The sequence below is a fragment of the Stenella coeruleoalba genome (genome assembly GCF_951394435.1).
Source record: "Stenella coeruleoalba genome assembly, chromosome: 14".
In the NCBI taxonomy this organism is placed as follows: Eukaryota; Metazoa; Chordata; class Mammalia; order Artiodactyla; family Delphinidae; genus Stenella; species Stenella coeruleoalba.
In genome coordinates this window covers 47,184,801-47,207,843 of record NC_137160.1, presented here as the reverse complement: position 1 = coordinate 47,207,843, position 23,043 = coordinate 47,184,801, and the positions used below count along the sequence as shown (strand labels likewise).

The window sequence follows — 23,043 nt, the reverse complement described above, 5'->3', positions numbered from 1 at the left end:
AGTATAATATGTTCCAAATGCTTATAACTAGAAATTGCAAAATGATGGCTGGAAATATTTGAAAAGTACAAATTGTTTTCCACTATTCATATCCTAGAATCATAGAATTTTAGAACAGGATATTGTTTACTTTTCATGTTTCACTTGGCTTGACCAAACCGGCCAACTTAATTTTCTGTTAATCTAAGTTTCAATTTCTTCTTAGAAACGAGACAAAGCTACTGTATTTTCATAGAATTATGATGTTGGAGCATCTCTCCAGTTGCGTATTTCATTTGACTCCCTATCAAGGTCAACCCTCAACCACTTGAAAGAGAAGAATAGTGATCCCACTTTAAAATCTTTCAAAAAAGACATTTTAAGATCTTCGCCGGTAATTTCTGTCAAAACTTAGCATTTCTGTTCTTTCTGCAAATTGAAGCTAAAACTCGTACCTCTACTGGGTAGAGAGAGGGGAAAGAATTGGTGACAATTTGTTGTGTAACAGCCCAATGCAGAAAACGAGTAATGGCCAATTCGTTCATTCATTCATTTGGTCATCAGCCAATAAATATTTACAGGTTGCTGTCTGGCTGACACGTGGGTGCCAGATTTCCTTGGGCAATCTGGAGGCCGACAGAAAGCCCGGTAGCTGATGCCGCACAGCGAGTATTTCCCCTGGGAGAAAGGGCCAGGCTGCACCATCTTAATTCTTACTGTGCCGAGGACAGAGGGCTGACTGCAGGCCTGGAAGCTGGAATACACCCCCTTGAGCTCAATTACAGATGAGGAGTTCCTAGGGATGGGAATCCCAAAGAATTGAAAAACAGAACAGAATAAAACCAAAACACAACCTATGAGAGAGTCAGCAGTAATCATTTGCCAGGTTCAGAGAGCTCAAAGCTACCTAACAAGGCTTTTTATTTGTTAAATTTGGCAACTCTCTTTGCTTACTTCGCCCTCTGCCCACAGCTGAATGAGCCAGTATCCGAAGGGAAAGAGGGGAGCAGGGAAGGACAGAGCAGAAGCTAGTTGCACCCCCTTCCTGGAAGTCAGGCTGCTGCCAACTACAGACCTTAGCAAAGGGGAGGGGAAGCACTCCTAACTGGGGAGAAAAATTGAGGGACTGCTTCATATTTGGGGCAGGACACTGTCTACGTTAGTGAATCTGGTTTTGTGAATTAAAGTGTTCACACGACTGTCTTTTTCATGTAAGTAAGCAGGAAATCAGGGGCATGTGCCAGATTTGCTTCCAGGAACGGGGGATGAATATCTCCACTAAATGAAAATTTAAAGGGACAGAAAGAGACAAAAATAAATTTGTGTTTTGGTCCCATCCACACGCCCATCCACGTGTCTGATGGGAGGAGCACAGAGCGGTAACAGGGGAGACATAGCAGAGGTACATCATGTAGGCTCGAGGTGGTGGGGGGTCTCCAAGGAAGTAACATTAAACAGAGAGCAGAAGAGAGTAGAGGATTTCTGTGCAGATTAAATGGCAGATGAAAGATCCCCGTGAAACAATTCTAAAGTGATTTTATTTTTTTTATCAAAGTATTAAGCCCCCAAGCATAAGAAGAACAGAAAAGGAGGGAATAACTGCAAAATTTTGTAAACTGGAAAGCAGATGGGGAGTGATAAAGGACCAGAGAGAACTGAAAGCTAAGTTCCAAAGCAGAAATCCAGCTTCACTACCCAGAATCCATAGCTTAGAAATGGGTCCCCTTTCTAGTAACTTCCAAAAGTGGGGTGGTTAGAAAAACTAAAATGAGGAGGATGGATTGAAAGTTAGTTTTTTGTTTTTCTTTTTACTGGTATGCGGGCCTCTCATTGTCGTGGCCTCTTCCGTTGCGGAGCACAGGCTCCGGACGCACAGGCTCAGTGGCCATGGCTCACGGGCCCAGCCGCTCCGCGGCACGTGGGATCCTCCCGGACCAGGGCACGAACCCGTGTCCCCTGCATCGGCAGGCGGACTCTCAACCACTGCGCCACGAGGGAAGCCCGAAAGTTAGTTTTTGAAGGAGTCAGACTCCCAGATCACCTTGACAGCTCACTGAGCAACACTGGCAAGAGGAGGAGAAGTTATATTTCCTACAGAGAGAGAAGCTACGAGGTTATGAAAAACTACTACATTACTTTCAGGTGAAAGGTGGAGTGATGGCACTGTGGTGGTTGGGTGAATAGAGAGCTCCAGGCGGAACAAAAGGCCATGTGAAGGTCCTGAGCAAGACATAGAGAGAACATGGCTCATTTGAGGGGCTGAAAGAAGGTCCAGGTAAGTGTGTTGAGCAGAGGAGTGAGAGGGGCAAGGTGGGCAGTGCTGAGATAAAAAGCCAGAGGATTGGGGCTTCCCTGGTGGCGCAGTGGTTGAGAGTCTGCCTGCTAATGCAGGGGACGTGGGTTCGAGTCCTGGTCTGGGAGAATCCTACATGCCGCGGAGCGACTGGGCCCGTGAGCCACAACTACTGAGCCTGCGCGTCTGGAGCCCGTGCTCCGCAGCAAGAGAGTTCACGATAGTGAGAGGCCCGCGCACCGCGATGAAGAGTGGCCCCTGCTTGCCACAACTGGAGAAGGCCCTCGCGCAGAAATGAAGACCCAACACAGCCAGAAATGAATAAATAAACAAACAAATAAATAAATTAAAAGCCAAGCATTAAAAAAAAAAAAAAAGCCAGAGGATTAACAGGGACCAGTGCATGAATGGATTTCAGTTCTATCCTCAAGACAAAGGAAATCCAATGAACGCCACTTTTATCTGCACGAAAGAGAATGATCAAATAAAAGTAGTCTAAACATTAAGGGAGTTTTACTATGCTGTATCACATAACAAGAAGCCTAGAGGTAGGGTCGTCATTAAGCAGCTCGGTGACATCTTGAGGGACCAGGCTCTTTTCTTCTTTCTATTCTGCCCTTCTCAGTGTGTTGGGTATGTCTCTCAGAGTAGCTGCAAAAGCTGGATATTTCTTCTTCCTCCAATAGCATGTGAAGGATAGACAGAAGGGAAAGGCCATGTTCCGCCTTCTGTCTCTGCATCAGTTACTTATTACTGCATAACTAACCACATCACGCTTGTCCTAAAACAGTCACCGTGAGCTCATGACCGTGAGTCAGGGATTTGGGCTGGGCTTAGCTGGGCAGCTCTGCTGCTTGCTCTCTCCTGGCCTCACACATTCACCTGTAGTCAGTCAACTGGTGGCTGAACTGGAGGTGGATAGTCTAGGCTGACCTCACTTACATGTCTGGGGCCTCAGCCAGGATGGCGGGAACAGCTGACCTCCTGCTGCAAGTGGTCTTTCAGCTCCCAGTTGACTAGACTGGGCTTTACATGGCAGTCTCCAGGCAATGTCCCAAGGAAATGAGAGTTGAAGCTCAAGGAACCTCGAGGCCTAGTCTCGAGAGTCCCAAGTACCACTCCGCTGCATTCTATTGGTAAAGCAAGTTATAGGAACAGCTCAAATTCAAAGCATGAGAAAAAGATTTCACCCCATGACAGGAAGAACAGCAAAGTCATACCGTGAATGTCCACAGGAATAGGAATGGTATTATTATGTCTATCTTTGCAAATATATCTATCACAGCCTCCTTTTAAGAGTAGAGAATATTTTCTCAGATGGGGTTAAACCAATTGTTCTCAGGTCCTTTCCTAAACCAGTCACTGAAGAAGGCAATTACATTACCCTGACTGGGTAAGCCTAATAAAGGTTGACTCCCTGAAACTGAAGACCCATCCTTCTCTGGAGCAAAAGGAGTCTTACTGCAAAGAAATACGTGTGTGGGATTTGGATAGAAAAATAAACAGTATCTCCCAGATTTTACTAAAGAAATATAATTTCATTTTTAAAAGATAACTTTAAAAAATAATGATTTAATTTAGACGATAACCTTTAAAAGATGAAAAGATATGATTTCATTTTTAAAAGATAACCTTGAAATATGATTCAGTTTTTAAAAGCAAGTTACTCTTTTTGCTTGGAGGGAAACAAGACTGAAGACAGGTAGGCCAGTTATAGGGTTTCTCAATCTTAGCACTATTGAGATATTGAGCCATATAATTCTTTGTTAGGGTGTGGAGGACTGTCCTTTGCACTGTAGGATGTTTAGAAGTATCCCTGGCGTCTACTCATTAGATGTAACAGTTTTCACAACCAAATATACCTCCAGACATTGTCAAGCAGTGGTTAAGAATCCGCCTGCCAATGCAGGGGACACAGATTCGATCTCTGGTCTGGGAAGATCCCACATGCCGCGGAGCAACTAAGCCCATGCACCACAACTACTGAGCCTGTGCTCTAGAGCCTGTGAGCCACAACTACTGAAATCCATGCACCTAGAGCCCGTGCTCCACAACAAGAGAAGCCACCGCAATGAGGAAACCCTCTCGCCGCAACTAGAGAAAGCCCGCGTGCAGCAACAAAGACCCAACACAGCCAAAAATAAATAAATAAATAATTATTTTAAAAAACACAACAATTCAGGCAGTTAAGTGTTTTACCAACCTCAGGAATTTCAGTAGTCAGAATTTATTACCCCTCGTGTCTCTCAGTGTTTCAAGGAAAAGTTTTCCATTTATGTTAATTTGTTATCGCAAATTCTTTTTAAAATAAGCCTTAAATGTCCTATTTGTAGGTGGGTGACAAAGCTCTTTTAAAACTGCTTGAATAATAGAAAAAAAAATGTTATGCCTCTTAGAGAACAAAATGGGCCATAATAATGTAAGGGAGAACATGTAAGAAGGGATGTAGTGGTTAGAATTAAAATGACGTCTGACAATTACTTTCAATTTGAACTGAGGTGAAGAAAATCAGAATTACAATACTCTTGTGATTAAACTTGGATGAGATGAAAATGTCATCATTGTTTGATGAGAATTTTTTATTAGAGTTCAAAGAATATGAATGATTTAACTACAATGTACCAACACCACAGAGCTGAATACTCTGTACCAGTTTTTCTCAACTCTTTCTTGCAGATCACTAGAGAAATCCCAGCGGTTCTCCTTCTTCTATTCTCCTGCCACCATTTCCATAAGATCGGCTTTTGAAACAGCAAGATCAAACTTACGTCCTTTGTGATAAGTTTTGACACTGAAATCCTAGAGTAGCTTTAATATGGTGAATCGTCTCCAAGAGCCCTGTGCTAAGATGAGACTCATCGTTTTTCCTTTTGAAAGAAATACATTTTAAAGGCACGGTTTCTTGACGAGATGGGGGAGATCCTGCTTCCATCCGGCATTTGTTGCTGAAAGTCAAGATTCAGTGAGTCCTTTTATTCCACGGGAAGAGTCTATTTCCCTTTAGTGTGAGGTTTGGACAATTAAAATTGAGATGAAAGCTTAAGTTTGTACAATGCACAGCCCAGTTCTCTTTGGGGCACTGATTACCATATAGGATGATAAGAACACACTAACTCAGCACAGGGACTCTTCTCTGCAAAGGGGCAGAGGCTGTCCTGGCAGCTCCTGTATTGGGTGGGAGTAGGAAAGCTAGGAGCCCCTGTCCTCTTACTTTGCTGTTACCGAGGGACTTCTGCCTCCCCTCCTTCATCCATCCTCTTCATTTTTTTTTCTTTCCCCTCTGGGAGCCCCAAATTTAAACAAATAGTTCCCCAGTCATTGGTTGTTCATCTCTATACTGTATTTTAAAAGATTTTTGTCTTCTGAGAGTCTGAGTCAAAATACTTGGGGACTGAAGCTATAGTTTGGACACAAGGAGGTAAGTACTGGCAACTATCATTCCATTCAATCATTTCCCAAAGCTGTTGCCATTGTAACAATGTTAGTACTTGGTCCACTCATTATTACATGTATTCATTTATTTGTTTGTTTGCAGGATCGTAGGTCCCCAACCAAGGATTGAACCTGTCACCCCAGCAGTGAAAGCACCGAGTCCTAGCCGCTGGACTGCCAGGGAATTCCCACCTTTATTTTATTTCTTTACAAATACATTCTGTCAACTTTATAGGCTGAGCTAGGATAAGTTATCATACACTAGTTCAATTTATTGCCAAACACCGTTTTATTGCTTCCCTTATTAAAATTTTATTTTATTTAAATAAAATTAATAAATAAATGTAATTTATTGAAATTTTCTATAGAGCCTTGAATAAAATAGGTACTTAAGCATATATATTGATTGGGTGATTAATAGGTAAAGAAGAATTAAAATACATATTACTTGTCTCAATGTAGGGCAGAGAGAAATTGTCAAATTAGGTAACTTAAAGACCAGCTAAGAATTTGAGTTAAAAAGTGGAAGGTATATTGTGTAACAAGTTTCTGCCGTAACCCTGCTCAAGAAAAGAAAGTGTTTTCTTGGCCATTCAAAGTCTCTTTCAAAAATACTTTAAGTTTAGCTGATTTATCTTTGTGGCATTTGCACTTGAGAGTTTAAATCTTCCTTTGGAGGTGGTCAAAATGATAACCAGAGGTCAAGTCGTGAACAACAGAGAGGTTCAAACACGCTGCAATCTGTATCAGGTATGAAAGAATCAAAGGCTTGGAAAAAGCAGATATGAACATTGGAATGACTGGGGAACTAAAGCACCCCAGGTAAGAGACAACACAGGACAGTGGCTAAGAGTAGAGTCTGTGGACAGACTGCCTGGGTTCAAATCTCACTTCTCCCACTTAGTAGCTGACTCTGAACTATTTACTTACTCGTCTTAGACCTCAGTTTTCTCACCTGTAAAATGGGAATAAATAGCAGTATCTACTTCATAAGGTTTCTTTATATCGTGTAAAGTATATGTCTGGTGCACAGTGCATGTTGAATAATTGAGGGCTAAAGTTATTATTATTACTGAAATGTGGAAAACCTTATCAGTACCTTTGCAATTAATCTTCAACTCTCTCTTATAGATCAAATGAAAATTATCTCCAATAGTGGTCTTTATAATGTTTTCCTAAAGAAAAGTCCATTAAAAATTTCCTAAATTATCCAAAGTATCCTAAAGTAAACCCATTGTAGCATTCAACCCTATTCTCTTACTTGGGATCTTTTCTAAGTTTTGCAATACCTGCTCCTGATCTGTAGTACTTAATTTATCGCCCTTTGTTGGTGTTGCATATAAAGATTTCCCTTAGTATGGATAGAATACATTTCTTGCCACTTAAGGAAACGTGGCTGATGGGAAATTAGGCTGATGGATGAATGGGAGAACTTCGTGTGATTTAGGGAAATAACGTAAGGGATTGGGATTAACTGGGATGTGGTTTCCAGTTTTTGCTTTAGCACTAGGTATGATTCTGGGTAATTTACTTAATCTCTTTGACACTTGCTTTCCTCATCTTTGGAAATGAGAATGATAGCAATGCATGCCCCACAATGAGCTTTGAAAATTAACTGATTAAGACTAATATTTATAAATTCTAAAACCCCATATATACTCATAATTGGTAATTATTCTAATCTACACATTCCTCCTCTAGCATTCTGACCCTTGGCCAATACTTTTATAAGGGAAGAAGGAATACAGGCTATGATCTCCATCTGTTCACAGATTAACTTATTTCTTCCAGACTGGAGAGTTTCTTCCATCCATCCATCCATCCATCATCCATCCACCCAACCATCTTGCATTTATTGAGCACTAGCTACGTGCTGTCATTGTGCTATGCACAAAGGTTGCGAACATCATGGTCATGGTTTCTCAGAGACTTCTGAATATGTGGAGGTAGCAGAACTCAACCTGGCCGTTTTAGGGTATTTTATGTCTTCCTTAAACCCAAGGAAGAGCTAGAAAAAAACTAGAAAGTAGTAAGATTTAATTCAGGTGACATATTGTTTTGGACATTTTCCAGCAGGATAACTATAAAATCAGGCTGACATTTATTCACTAGCTTCCCATGCTTGTTAAAATACTTATCCTGCTGAAATAGTTATTGAGCTAAATTTCATCTAACATCTGGCCATCGTATAAATATAGCAATGAAAACGTGTCTTGTTGCTTACACGTTAGGTATAAATTTTAGAAAGCCAATTTGTGTTTCATTCTTTCTGTGCATTTCCCCTTTTATTTTCTTTAGTGCTTGAGCTAATTTTGGGCTCCTAACTGGAACTACACGCATTCAAATATTTTGCACACACCTATACAGTAAAAACCAACTTGATTAAGGTATATTGCTTTGTGGTATTTCCTAATGATTGTGAGATATTCCATAAGTTGTTTATTCATTTATGCAACAAGCATTTATTGAGAGAAATGTCAAGCCTAGTTCTCAGTGCCGAGGGTGGAGGATACAGAATAAATAAGACACAGTCTTAGCCCTTAAGGAGTTTTAAGCCTACTAGGGGGAGACAGAAACCTACACAAATGATTTCACTACCATGTGACAAAGGTGATAAGAGACGTACACATCCACCTGGCTCCTAAGGCAGCGTTCTCCACTCTTCCAATGGGTTGCATGGTACATAAACGATTGTCCTCAATCCTTCCCTGTGGGGCTGTAACCTCTCAAAATTGAGAGGTTCAAACCGAGAGCCCAAGAGAGTAAACCAGTGCTCATTGAACCTACATTATCCATCTGGGTAGGCAGAATTTGCCAAAGGCCCTAAGGATGGATCATCTATTTAGTAACACCAGCCTCATTTGAGTCACAGTTGTTTCAGTCTTCACTTTTTGACTCTACAATGACAGTCGATATTCAATGGTCTATTTTGCATAGATGTGAACATTTAGAATTAAGCCCACGAATACACAATTTTCACTGTCGATATGACGATCTACCACACTGTGTACTCTGCAGGCTCTCAAAACTTGTTTTAGTATATGGATTCCACCACCATTTCCTTTGGTGTTGATTGTACTCGAATATCTAAACCTCTGGTCCTTCTAAATGATGCTTCTAGGATGGGACGTGCAAAAGCTCTGGATGAATTTTCAAAATCATCAAACACATTTTAAAACATTAAACAGTTTATTTGCACAAGCTTAGTAATATGAGATACAACATAATTCACGGAAATCAACCACAATGCTAAGACTTTAATAGATTATCCCAAATATTAAACATTACAGTTTCAATCTCCTTAACATTAGCTCTAACGTTGGAATAATATTTCAGTTAATAAAGAATGGTGAATATGACCATATGTTCAGTTTATTCTCACTAGTTTATCATGAATTACAATTTTATTGTGATTTGGGTCATAAAAGTGATAAATAATTGTTTATATAGTTTCATAATTGCATGTTTATTTAATTAATCCTGAAGAGAATCTAGAAATACATTCTGATGGGTTATATAAATTCAGTGTATTTTTTAGCTCTTGGATTTTAACATGCATAGGTAACACTATAATTGTTCTTAAGTTTAATGTTTACTGTACAGGTCGTATAACATTTATTTGATATCTATTTTCATAGGTTATTGTCATTTGCCAAAGTGAGTGGCCACAGTTTTTAAGCCCTGAATTAAATGTCTTCCATGTACTTTAGAGAGGGTTTCAAAAGTTACTGCTATTTCGGGGTGATCTGTAAAGTATTACAACACCAATGCAATGTACATGATTTGGGGTAAAGAGAGTGAGTTTTGTTATGTTACACTTTCCAGACAGTAAATACATCTTTCTAATAATTTTGATGCCATAAACATATTAGGAAAGACAATATTACTTTCAGGTATAAAATATTCTGTTTGCCTATTCTGTAATGCTTATGACGAGAATTTACATTGGCTTTCTTTTGTCTGATAAGTTTGTCTGCTGGGCTTGCACTGTCATCCTCAGCTGTCACAAAGGCAATTTCTTTTTCAAATGTTCACAACATGCGGGAACAGTGTCAACAGGTTACAACAGATCACTGGGATTGATTCTAGCATTTGAATTTGCTATTCTATTTTGGAATTTCCTGGTTCATTATGGAGTTTAAACCGGTAAGTGAGTTGCTTGGTTTCACGACCTAAGAAGAATATTCTGTGCTGTTTGGAATCAGACCTCTAATAATTAGACAGCTTAATTCCATCATACATGTTAGTGACATATTTCTCATCTTGTAAAACCTTCAAGACTGAGCCACAGTTTAAGCCAGCACCTACCAACTGCATTAGGAAAAGGGTCAGACGATAGAAAGTATAAGAATTTAGGAAAACATCAAGTGGCAGAGACAAAGTGTAAGAATCTTACATTTAAGCAACTATTTAGATACCAGAAAATACTTCCTTCCAGTGTGAAAGTTGAGGACTCTTTGAAGAAAATGTCCTCTTCTATCATGAAAACATACATTCAAATTCTGGGCTCCCAGTTTTAAAGGAAGCCCTGCAAACTTAAAAATGGCGTTTACCCTTTGTACTCTTTTGACAAACTATACACATTTGCAGTGTAGGGACCACCTTACAATTTGGGGGATGCTTGTTGTACTTTTCCTTAGGGAAGAGACGGCTGGCATTGTTTCCTGGCTGGGTATAATTCATTTATGTCCTTCCAGTTTTTTCTCTCTGATCTCTTTTCTGTATATCTGTCAGCAGTACTCTCCTGGGAGCAGCGCGTTGCACTTCATTAATAAGAAGGGATTAAAGGAAAAAGCCCCAGTCTCCTAACACACTTGGATAATTTGACGCCATCCACAAGGCAAAAGACCCCTGCTGCATAGATGCCATTAGAAAGGTACAATTTCGTTACTTTTTACTGGTAGAGCCTTGAGTGAAATATACGCAGGGAAAGCAAAGTGCAAAAGCTTTCATTGTCTGCATGCCCCTAAAATAGTAGGATGTAAAAATATACTTTATGGATTTTACATTTCTATGGCCTTCCTTAGTAGTCCTTGAACTCATGCTCTTATTAAATATGGAGCAAAATAAAGATTAAAAGAAAATTTTTTATATCCTTAAATCACAAATGAAATGTATATATATATATATATTTTTTTCTTAACTAACACACTTGCTTTGAATACCTACTATGTGTCAGGCACTCTGCTCGCTGCTGGAAAACAAATGGCAAAAACATCATTCATGAGGGTTTTTTTTTTTTTTTCCCAGCACTAACTTATTGAATGCTCTAACTGAAGTGAGTATAAAAGTGAGGGTATTAGAAGTAAACCATATGGCTGAATAAAAATGATCATAAACTAGTAAATTGTAAGCGTATTTGGAAAATGTTTCATTTTTTTCCTTGCTAACTTATTTTTGAACTGACATGTTTGCTGATGGTTGATAGCATTATCTTTTGAGCTGAACCACCCCCAGTTTTAAGCCTTTAAGGGTATATTGTGCAAACATTTGAAAAGATCCATCGTTAGAAATACACCCTAGTTCCTATAGATGGTGCCCCAAACAGGAAGCAATGTGCCTCAGTGGTGGAGGGTGTGGCCAGCCACCAAAGAGGCCTGGGATTTAGGCACCTGCCAAAAAGATGTCAGGGGGACTCTCAGGGACTCCACTGGTGTGGTGTCTCTCTGGGAACCTCGTTCATTACTTTCTTAGCACCGAAGAGAATCAGATTTAATAGTGGTCCTTTATCTCACTGCCACACACACACAGCTGCCATTAACACCAAAAAGTGGCACACAGTTGGAACTGTGAGTAGGAGAAGACAGCCCTTGATTATCAGCTATTCAAGCCACTCTTTGCAGTGATAGATTTTTGCTTTACTATTAGCTTTTGTTCAGTGAAATGGACTTTTTCAGCTCTTTAAGATAAAGGCTAGACTAGACAGTTAAGATAATAGAAACTGGGGTTTCCAGAGACCATTTTACTGACATAAGGCAAAGCAGTATGGGAAAGAACAAGTTATTTTGAAAAATAAATGAGTCAGTAATGAAAATGCTTAAAAAAACCTATAGTATCTCTACAAAGGAAAGATTGGTCATCTAGTCAGCTTTGAATACAGAGCGTTTTGATGCCCCCGCCCTTTTATTTCGTGGTCATGTTGTTCCTTGTCTCTCATGCATTTTAATTCATTAAAATATTGATGCGCACAATGAAGATTATCAACAAATGTCTTGAAAAGTGGGAGAGTATCAGTGATTGGGACTGGCAGGACTAGTTTACACCTTCTAGAACGAGCAGAGCTTAATAATTAACAAAAAGTCAGGACTCGACTAGTTATGTTCTTACTATCAAAAATATGTCTCAGCTAATGTTTAAATATAGTTAACCAAAATTACAAACAAACAAAACCCCCAGTTTTGCCAATAAATTAAAAAAAAAAGCAAAATGGTTAAGTAGTTAAAAGCTTAGATTGTTAACCTCATGTGGTGTATTTGAGGATGTGCACTGAAAACAGATCAACTATTTGAAACCAGCATGCAGATTTTCTTTTTCCTTATGATTTTTGTACGATGGTAAATTTCCACCCACCCCCATAAGATCTTACAAGTCTGTATGTCCTGAATCTCAGTAGGTGCCTTATGATGTGGAGGTTTTATTAGGTGGAACACATATAGGATTTCTGAACATGCTTTGAATTTCTGGGCTTTAGTTCCATATTACCTTGGGCAGTGAGGAGGAGGAAGGAATATTATGAATTGGAGTTTGGGTTGAAAGTTGGATATTTGAAATATAAATGAAAACAATTCACTAGCAATGACTCTTGTTAAGATTCTTTTGCCGAGGTAGTTGAACCTAGGGGAGCTGGTTATAAAAGAGCTTGTTGTATTTGCTCTCTTGAATGTGCATGACTCTATGACATACTCTGTATTTTGCCATTGATTAACTTGATTTAACAGAATAAATATTCAAATGAGGATTGACAATACTGGTTTCGTGGGAGAGGAGGAGTAAGCGGATAGGTATGCCTGTAAGTTGTCAGGCAAGCCTTAACAAAATCTTGATACACATTTTAAATTGATTATTAATGAATAGCAAATAGATAAACTAGATACACATTGGCTTTGGGGATACTTCAAAAAGATTTTTTTTTTTTTTAGATTTGAAATTCATGATAGATTTCTTTCATTCCTCCTTGGTAAATAATGAAATATTTACTGTCTAGACTGAGTAATATGACATGAAACAACAAACTGCACATGTCTAATTTATAACAAATCTGTTTCCTTAATGGGCGGAAGAAAATCTGAGGACAGTTCTAAGGGCTCTTGTCTGCTTTCAGTGCTATCTTCTAGTCATACTGAAGATAGCACCTCTCCGGATGGGTCTTTCCCCTTCTTTTCCTCACCCCGGTCAATGTCGATCACATGCACCACTCCAGGTTTTAGAATCAAGTCGTCGGTCTCTACCTGGCTCCTGTTGTCCTCCACCTCCATGTAGCTCCCTTTTGTTTGCTGGGCAGCTTTGTTGAAGGCTTCTTTAAAACGACGTTTGAGTTCAACATCTGGACAGAAGACATACTCATAAAGGCCACCAGCAAGGACAGCTCCTATTATTGGTCCAGCCCAATATATCTGGGGGAAAGATGGAAGAGTTATAGAGTGTAAGTAGAGTAAAACTATTCCTTCGAACAAGGCACGGATATAGAACTTAGGTGGTTTAAATTAAGAGAGCAAATGTGGGGCCTCCCTGGTGGCACAGTGGTTAAGAATCTGCCTGCCAATGCAGGGGACATGGGTTCAAGCCCTGGTCCGGGAAGATCCCACATGCCACAGAGCAACTAAACCCGTGTGCCACAACTACTGAGCCTGAGCTCTAGAGCCCACGAGCCACAACGACTGAAGCCCACGTGCCTAGAGCCCGTGCTCGGCAACAAGAGAAGCCACTGCACTGCAACAAAGAGTAGCCCCATTCGCCGCAACAAGAGAAAAGCCCGTGCGCAGCAATGAAGACACAACACAGCCAAAAAAAAAAAAAAAAAAAAAAAAAAGACATAAGTGGTTATTTTTTAAAAAAGAGAGAGAGCAAATGAGTCATGCATTAAAAAAAAGGAGAGAGAGAATCGGAAAGAAAATAAGAGAATACATTAAATCTACATCAGAGATCCATATATTGCTAAATAACATTTGAACAGAAAATAAGAAAAGACTGTTTCCTCTTCTCTTTTCCTGCTTTCATTAATTATGTTCTTTCCATTTTCTGATAATCCTTACAGTAAAGATAGGTCCTCTTTGGGGGTACGACTTCTTCAGCTGAAATAGAGGAAAAATTTTCTGGAGAGTACTTTTTTTCTTAATATTGCCATCTTACATTGGTCTTTTGCATAATCACAACCATAGTACAGATTGTATCACTTGGGGCTTTAATTATTCAGTACAGCATGATAAATGGAATATGAGCTCGACCACTTAGCAATCTTGTTACTGCTTGAATCTGTTACATAACTTCCTAAACCTTAATTTCCTCATCTGCAAAACAGGGATAATAATAATACATACCTCATGGGTTGTCAGGATTAAATTGAAATAATACTTGTAAAGTACTTCATAGTTCCAATTGCATTGTAACTTGCTCCATTCCATTGTTTCCTAGACAATTTAAAGATGTATGGGAATAGGCTGGCTATAAGTCACTTTCCTCATGTTACATGATTTTCTCTCTCAAGTTTGGTGATTTGATTTAAGAGAAAACCTCATGGTTTGCCCATTAATCTTCTTGCAGAGTGTTTTCATCCTCATGGTTCTTGCACTGATGACTTGGTGGAAAAATCTGTACTGCATTTATGGATAATGGTTAGTTGAGGATTAGCCATTCCATAGGAATTTATTTCAATAACTGGAAGTTTCTATCATATTAGTTATGTGTCTAGAATAAAACAAGTTTTGAGTTTGGATAAACTTCAACACTTGCTTTAGAGCACACGTAGGCTGTAGAATATTAGACATTCATTCAACAGATAGACTTGAGCAACAGAAACCCTGTTTATTGAGCACTCTTTCTCAGCTGGCTACACTCAGTGCTTTTCTTGTATTAACTCATTTAATTCTAATGATGACCTTTGAGATAGATATTATTATTATCCCATTTTATGGGTAAGAAAATGGACACGCAGAGAGGGTGAGAAGCTTGCTTAAGACTTCACGCTTAGCAAGTGATTGAGCTGGGATTTCAGGTCTGTCTGGTTTCAGACCTCTCTTTTGAACCATTATACTGTTTTCTACGATACTACACTTCTCCCATTTGAAAAAAATCTGATGAATCCTTCTGGCTTAAAACACTCTCTGGAAATGAAGCTCACTTAGCAACCTCATTGCAAAATCTAAAGAAGAAATTCAAACTTTAAGCTGAAATTGAACACATATACTGTACAGGGAAATTGTTGACAAAGTGGCTGCAAGAACCTTATGTTCAAGTTCCTTATCTTGAACATGAAAGAAACCATGTCAGAGTTTACCTTCTCTATGCCCTTTCAAAGGAGAAATGAGAACCCTCCTCAAAATGTCTTTGCGCTTTGTTCCTTTGGTAAGATCTCATTTGATATGTTCTATTCCACAAGCTACAAATCCCGCAAGGGAGAAAAGGGACTGCTAAATCATTATGACACTTCCCCCAAAACACCTACGAAGAAGATGTCTAGCCACATGCTCTCAAAAATAAACAAATCTCAGTTTCAAGTTGCTATTCCCAAACTCATAATGCCCTTTAAAGTAACTTTTAAACTTCATAAAGGTAAAGAAGTTCTACTGCTAAAAATATAGAAAATCCAGAAAAGAAGACTAAAAAATGTTATTACACTACACACAAAATTCATCATTAATATCTTGTTATTTATTGTCTATCCATCTATCTACAGACATACTTAAAATTAGTTGTTAATTTCACACAAGCTTTGCTACAAAATGGACATTCACTTTCTGTAGGATTAAGTTTGTTATAAAATAGCAACAACGGGAAACCTTGGATTCAATCAACAGCTAAGGATTTTCTTGCTACTTAAATTTTAACTAGTGTACCACAACTCAAGTAATTAATAAAACCATATATTTTCATTCACATATTAAAGTCCTCATGGATTAAAAGTTGTCATTTTTCTAAATTTTATTTACAAAAATTGTTTGAATAAGATGACCTAAAAGTTGTACTTTTATCATAAGATCTATATACTGCCCGTTACAAATTTGTATTCCCATTAATGTGGCAAATCTTTAGAGACATACATGGAAATATCAGTGTCAAAGTAACCAATCTCATGGGTGGTATTGTTGACTAAGTTTTTCATGTCTGGGTCCAAAACCTTGCTTTTGATCACTGACACTCATGCTGTTATTTAATGGGATAGATTACTTTAATGGGATAGATAGGTACACTTTTCTTAGAAGTGAATGCATATAGCAGTGGGGCAATTTCTTCTCATTTGCAACGTACATCAAGGTTGAGTGCGTGTGACTGTGTCAATAACCACCGTATGCGTGAGATTAAAACATAAGCGACACCTACAGTGGAAAAGAATCTGAGTATGTATAACTGAATCACTTTGCTGTACACCTGAAACTAACACAACATTGTAAATCTACTACAGTACAATAAGAACATTAAAAACATAAGTGACATATTCTTACATTCATGACTTAAAAATAAAAGATGTAAAAGAGCATTCACGGCATATATACATGAAGATAAAAGTTAGCTCCATTTGAAGCTGGCTGACATACACCTATTTTTATTGGTTATTGTAAATTAGTGTGTAAGAGGTCTTCAAAACTGCCACATTATTCATTTAACGGATTGAAATTTCTTTTTGGTAAGAAACAATTGAATAGAAATTGACTGTGGTATTTAACAATGGATACCACTGCTCTCTGGAAGCACTGTCCCCACATTAATAAGTAGGGTAGGCATGGGGCTGAGAAGTGTGTCTTTTCTGAAAGTCCTTTCTTTTTCCAGTTATGGTTATGGTGATAATAGCATAAATATTTGCACTAATTATTTCTCACCATCTGCAGTTCAAAATGCTTCCCACTCCCATACTATTAACTGGGTTCATGCTTTTGTAAACAAAAAAGGTAAATATTTTTGCAATGGGCTATACTTTTAAGCATTTCTCTTTCTCCTCTTCTTCTTCTTATTTTTTTTTTTGCAAGCATATTTTTCGTTATTGCTGGGAAGGATTTACTTTCAACTATTTAAACACCATATTCATTTCACCACCCTGATTTTAACTTGTTCCATATAGGCAACCTCCATGTTCAATATATTCTGCTGAAGTCTGTCAGATACAGTGCCCAGAGCAGTGCTTTAAAAAAAAAAAAAAAAAGACTGTCACTGAAGGTCCAGAACTGATATGAGATGTTTTGTAGCAGATCTGTCCTAGTCTCTCCCTAGTCTTTATGAAAGATGTAATAAATTAGGGGTTCAGAGTTGGGAGGAAGGGAAACTAGTGAGCAAAATAATGGGAAAAAAAGAGCTCTCTGGGTAATTGTCCTCAACTGTAGGAAAACAGGCACAATGAACATGGTGGTTACCCAGTGGTTTTCCCAATTTCCCATGATAACTGCAGGTCCAAAGGATCGGGCGGGGTTCATGCTGGCACCAGTGTAATTGATCTATAGGGAAAAAGAATACAACTTCAGGCATTGCTGAAACAGGGCTATTCACAGGTAGACTTCATTGCAATGTGCTACCATTTGCCAAGTCAGTTAGAGATGTCCAGATGTTAGCAGCCATATCAATGTTCTCATCACAAAGTTAGCAAAAAAATCACCTAAAATGGACAGACGTAACTGGATACTAAAGAACTACAGCTGTGAAACATAACATCTTCATCCAGCTCTAGGGTGAGGATAAACAACATGGATCAATTACTTAAATGGGCTTGGAAACTTACTGCAAATAAATGTCCAATTGCAACAGAGAATCCAATTGCTAAAGCTATGGAACCAGTGACATCAGTCCGTTTGGAATCACAGCTGGCAAAAATAGTAAACACCAACTGAAATGTGATTATTAACTCCACCAGGAGACCATGACCAGCGCTAAGATTTCCATGAACCTGGAGAGAGAAAAACGCTCCATCTGAATTAAGGCAAGGGAACATTTTCTATGATAACATATCATTGTGAAAGGCACATTTTATCCCTGCAAAAACAGATGATTGGTTTGAGTCTTCTATCCCACCCCTAGTTGAGACACTTGCACCCCTGCCCCCTCAAAAAAGAAGAAATAAATTTCTATTCATTTGGGGCCATCACAGATAATTAATTACTCTTACAATGACCAAGGGGGAGTTTGTGCTGAATGTCCTTTTCTACAAAGGAAGCGAAATATGCCACTGCTGCACTTAACTTATAAAAGAGTTTCTTAAGAGTCTTGTAATTTTATAAGGCAATGATTAAATCCATTAATTAGGTTTAAATTAATTAATATATATTTCAATTAAAATTTAAACCGTGTGTGGTTTTTTCATCAACCCTGGTGCTGACCTAACAAAGGATATTCCTAATCAGCTAAGAACAAAACTAGGATCAAACGCCAATTTATTTTTTTAAGTGTGACCCTCGATGCAGATCACTTTAAACCTCAGGCACATGACAAGAAACAAAATTGTTCCTTTTGCTAATGAACCAACAAATAATTGTAACAAAAATGCCTTAAGTTAAATATATAGTCAATATAGTCACTGGGAGAGAGAGAGAGAGAGGAAAAAAACCAACACAATTTTTGTGCTACCCAGATTTAGTGCTATTCAAGTTACTCAATAGCACATAATGATTTCATATGATGTAGTCAGCGTGGCTGGAATCAGTTTTCACCCCTATCAAGAGTCATCAGACGTTCCCTGGGAATAAATTAGCAGTTTTAGGAAGGTCTCTTAAGCCACCAGTTGTCACTTAGTAGTCTATAAGAAGCCTAGAGTCCGAGTGTGAAAACAAGAGCTAAAGATGGTACCGTTGTGACTCCCAGGCCTCCCACCACACTGGGAGGCGTGACCAGATAGAGAATCCCGGCTCCGATGATAGCACCCAGGCACTGGGCTGCGATGTAGAAGACAGACTTGGCAATGCTAATCTTCCTCGTGCACACCATGGCCACCGTCACGGCGGGGTTGATGTGGCCACCGCTGATGTGGCCAAAGCACTGGACCATAGTTGCAATGCTGAGTCCAAAGCAGAGGGAGATGAGAACCATGTCGACCGGTAAGGGCTTTTCTGCTCCACCCCAGTTGATGGTGGATCCCAGGCTGAGCAGGACAAAAATAAGCATAGCCAGAAATTCCGCTGTGACTGCCTTCCAGAAAGCTTGAGTCCAGACCCCTTTGAAGGCCACCATGATACTCTCTCTTCTACACAAAGGTCCACACTTACTGAAAGGAAAAACAAATCGGCATCAGAAGCTACCAGTCCAAGGTTTATGCCTTTAGGTGAGGATGTCCAGGCCAGCAGTCTTGCCCCGCAGTAGGGAGGCCACCCAGCCAAAAGTTATTTGCATACAGAGAAAGAATGCTTCTGGAAAAATCTCCTTAATTACTTAATTATCTCTTAAGGAGATAATTAAGTAATTACTGTTATGGTTATTCTAACAGTAACTATTGTTATGTTATTCTATTGAGATTGTTATTCTAATCTCCTTTGAGTTAATATCCAAAGATCATCCAGTTTCACTGGAAAATTATCTGAATTGTCCCTAGAAAAGAAAATGTCTAAATCAAGTTCCTTAAAGAATTAAGAATAAAGTATATTTACCTTGTAGTCAATTCCCTCAGAGCAAGTTTTTACGTTTCAAGGTACTTTTTACATGTCATTTCTATTTGGAACCTACAGCCATAAAAAAGGGAGGTCTTTTCCAGTTCTGTCCTTTATGGTTCAAATGGCATTCTGGAAATGGATTTGTAGAGCTGAGTGTCCCTCCTCTCCCCCATTGGAGACTCTGGATGAAGGCGAGTCCTGCTAGGAAGCCAGGAGGGCTGGAAGGCTGGAAGGTTGTCTTTGGAGAAGGTGAATCTTGTTTGGTGGGAGGGCCACTCGTGGTGACTGCAGGGCCGGAGCTGGGACCCGGGACTGGGAAGGGGACGCTGCCATGCTCTCCCCGGCCAGCGGGAGGAGTCCGGGAGCCCGCCCAGGTCCGGAGGCGGCTCAGAGCCGTTTCAACCGCAGGCCCCAGGGGAGCCGGAGCGCCTGTCCGAGGGCGGGGACCGGCCACCTGGGCGGGGCGGGCTCCAGGCAGCGCCAGTGCACAGACGCAGCGGCCCCGCCCGCTGGGTACCAGGCGCAGGCACCTCACCCGGGAAAGTGCAACCTGGCCTCTGCGCACTTTTGCAGGGTTGAGGGACCATCCCCTCTTGGGCCTGTCTCTCCACCCCTTGAAGTTTACCTCTCAGATAAAACCTCCCAAAGGGGATCCTGGAGGCCAGTGTGTACCAGCGGCGCCCCAGGCACCCTGCCCGCCAAGTGCGGGGGACAGCGACTTGGGCAGAGCTGCGGCAGGCAGGTGGGCAAGAAGAGTGGGGCCAGGGAGACAATGGTCCTCAAAGCAGGAGGCTCCGGAGAGCAGTTTTTCTCTAGTGTCTTCCTGACGGCCTTCTCTAAATTCTGCTGGTGCCTCTTCCTGGGGCGGGGAGGGGGCGTGGGGCGGGGGAGAGCTTGCGCACCTGTGGGCTGGGGGGAGGGGGGAGGATGGGTAGGGCAGCGAGGCAGCCTTTGGGATGGAAGACCCTTTCTTCCTCTTAATGTCTTTGGATCTTTAGAGCTGATAAGGGGTGGGGGTTGAGGATATTAATGGCAAGAAATGGCTAGGATTCCCCTTGGGAGACAGTGGGCCCAGTTACCCCATTATTCAAGACATTTGCCCTTATCCTTCGTCTGTGATAGTGCGGGAGGGGAGAAGCGTGGAGAACATTTAGCGGAGACTCTCATCCCAGGGGACTGTGAAAAGGGTTAGACAAGAAAGCCAGGTATTTTAACAGATTAGAATTATTGCAGCTTTCCCTCTGACGGGCTACGGAGCACGGGCCCTTCTCCGCACTACCCCCACCCCCACCCCACCCCCAGTCACTTACAGTCCCCAGGAGCCCGGGTCCGGCTGGTTGGGCAGTGGAGACATGCTGCACCAACAAAGACCAGAGGAATGCCGCCCTGACCTTTAGGATCTCGGCTCAGCCCCTGGTCTGACGTGGGGATTTGCTTCAGAGTTGGAAAGAAAAACCCATTTTCTGCCCAAGCCTAGGTGGCTCCAGAAGGGGACCAGCCAGCCCTGTCGCCAGCGGTCCCTTGCCCCAGTGAACTCCTCTAAGTGAATCATGTAATTACGAAAAACCCCAGCTGGGAGGACAGTGACATCACACTCCCTAGAGGAAGAGAAAATAAAGAGACAAGATAGGGAGGGTGGGAGGGAGGGAGATGCAAGAGGGAAGAGATATGGGAACATATGTATATGTATAACTGATGCACTTTGTTATAAAGCAGAAACTAACACACCATTGTAAAGCAATTATACTCCAATAAAGATTAAAAAAAAAAAAGGGACAAAAACAGCACTTGGAGCAGGGCAGCCAAGGTGCCCTGGGGGAGAAATGACAAGTATCCCAAAGGGGGAGAAACTCACAAATTGAAAAAGCCTGGCTTCTGAACTCACCAGTGACCCACGGCTGTAGCCGAGATGGCAAAGGGCAAGATGCTATGTCAGGCGATGGTCCTCTGTGGCCGGATTTAGTGGGAAAAAGGAAGAGGACAAGGCAGGAAGCTAAGGCAGCCAGGTGGGCAGGATGCGGCAGGTCCCATTCCCAGCACAGGGATCTGGGAGAGGCAGGCCCCGTGTACAAGACGCCTTCCTGCTGCACCCTCTCCCTCACCTTCCCTGAGCATTCTCTGTGCACTTGCCTCCCTCTCCAGAGACCTAATCTGAGAAGCCCAGTTGCTCTTTCAACTTCAAGCTTTTATCAGCCAGAGAAATAAAAACCCAACTCCCCAAACCCCCAAACAAGTAGACTCCTTAAGCAAGCCTTTAGCTTTCTTTGAAAACGTGCAAAACGCTGATCTCTTTCCAGGGCAGAGTGACCAACCTCAGTCAGCTGTGAACCCCAAAGTCCCCTGGCAGCACATACATACCTCTGGCTTGACATGCGCTCACCCCAGCTCTCTCACAGCCCCTCTTAATTAGCTATCGTCAATGTTCCCTTCCCTGTTCACACTCCCTGGAAATGCATCATCACCATTTGTTTTGCTTCTTTCGCCCCAGAACAAAGGGGATTTGTTGATGTGACCGGGTTGTACAGAGCCGGACACATTACTTTCTAGCTGAACGCCCAGCCTGAGCCACTTCTGGACAGCTGAGGCCATGGGTGAGTAATTTTTCTGATGAAAAATACTACAGATAGATTTACCTCCATAGGGTCATTTTCTTGTGCTTTCACAGGTCTCCAGTATCTGGAGGATTTTGCTCCAAAGCATCCCTTTTCTTCTGCCCTCTCTCTGCCTCTCCTCTCTTATGAATATGCCCGGTACCCAGCCCTGAAAGAACCACCCACCTGCCCGAGAGTTTCCTTCTAGATTCTGCCTGAGAAGGTACACGTATCTGTAATGAAAGAGTCAGTCTGAGTTTCATCTTTCGTCAGAGCATTGTTCCCTTAAGGCAAAGAAGGACTTACCCCCACTGCCTGCCTGCGGGTCTGTCACTCATGCCTCCTTTGGCTAGAGGGCAGCGCTCATTGCCTGCGTCTGGGCTCCCAGTGCACTGGGAGTCAGATTACGGCCACTTGTCTGATTGGGCTTGTGGATTCTTAGGGGTGGAAAGATTCTGCACCATGTGGCAATGGCTAAGTTATATTTGAACTTGAAATGACTTTTTCTACCTGATCGCTATAGACACAGGGCATTTCAGGAACACGAAACGCTGGCTCGTGTTAATGTTTCTTTAGCTGGTGACCCTTGAAAATGAGGATTTCCCTAAATCTTTATTTGAGTTCCTCCCACCACAGAGAATTGCTGACAATTTGTCTTTTTTTTTTTGGTTACATGTATAGTTGAAATTGGGCAACTACTACAGCATGGATTTCCTTTATCCAGCAGTTGAGATGAATTGAGATTTCGGCCGAGGTGCATTTGTTTTTGAGCGGCAAAATATCCAGTGGGTTCTATGTGAAGTTTTTGTTCCGAGAAGCCGCTTTTTTTTAACATCTTTACTGGGGTCTAATTGCTTTACAATGGTGTGTTAGTTTCTGCTTTATAACAAAGTGCATCAGTTATACATATACATATGTTCCCATCTCTCTTCCCTCTTGCGTCTCCCTCCCTCCCACCCTCCCTATC

General features: G+C 41.0%; 1 protein-coding gene across 2 annotated transcripts; it reads right to left on the bottom strand.

The window, feature by feature from the left end:
- Positions 1–12,981: 12,981 nt before the first annotated feature.
- On the bottom strand, positions 12,982–22,414 carry AQP4 (aquaporin 4; the record flags this gene model as incomplete). Of its 2 annotated transcripts, XM_079942972.1 has the most annotated exons (5): positions 12,982–13,317; positions 17,266–17,346; positions 17,628–17,792; positions 18,689–19,103; positions 22,383–22,414. In XM_079942972.1, the coding sequence occupies 5 exons, from the start codon at positions 22,412–22,414 to the stop codon at positions 13,039–13,041; spliced, it is 972 nt and encodes a 323-aa protein (XP_079799098.1). In that variant the 3' UTR covers positions 12,982–13,038. The 2 variants fall into 2 exon arrangements, with proteins under 2 accessions (XP_079799098.1, XP_079799099.1); XM_079942973.1 differs by lacking the exon at positions 17,266–17,346.
- Between the last annotated feature and the right edge of the window lie 629 nt (positions 22,415–23,043).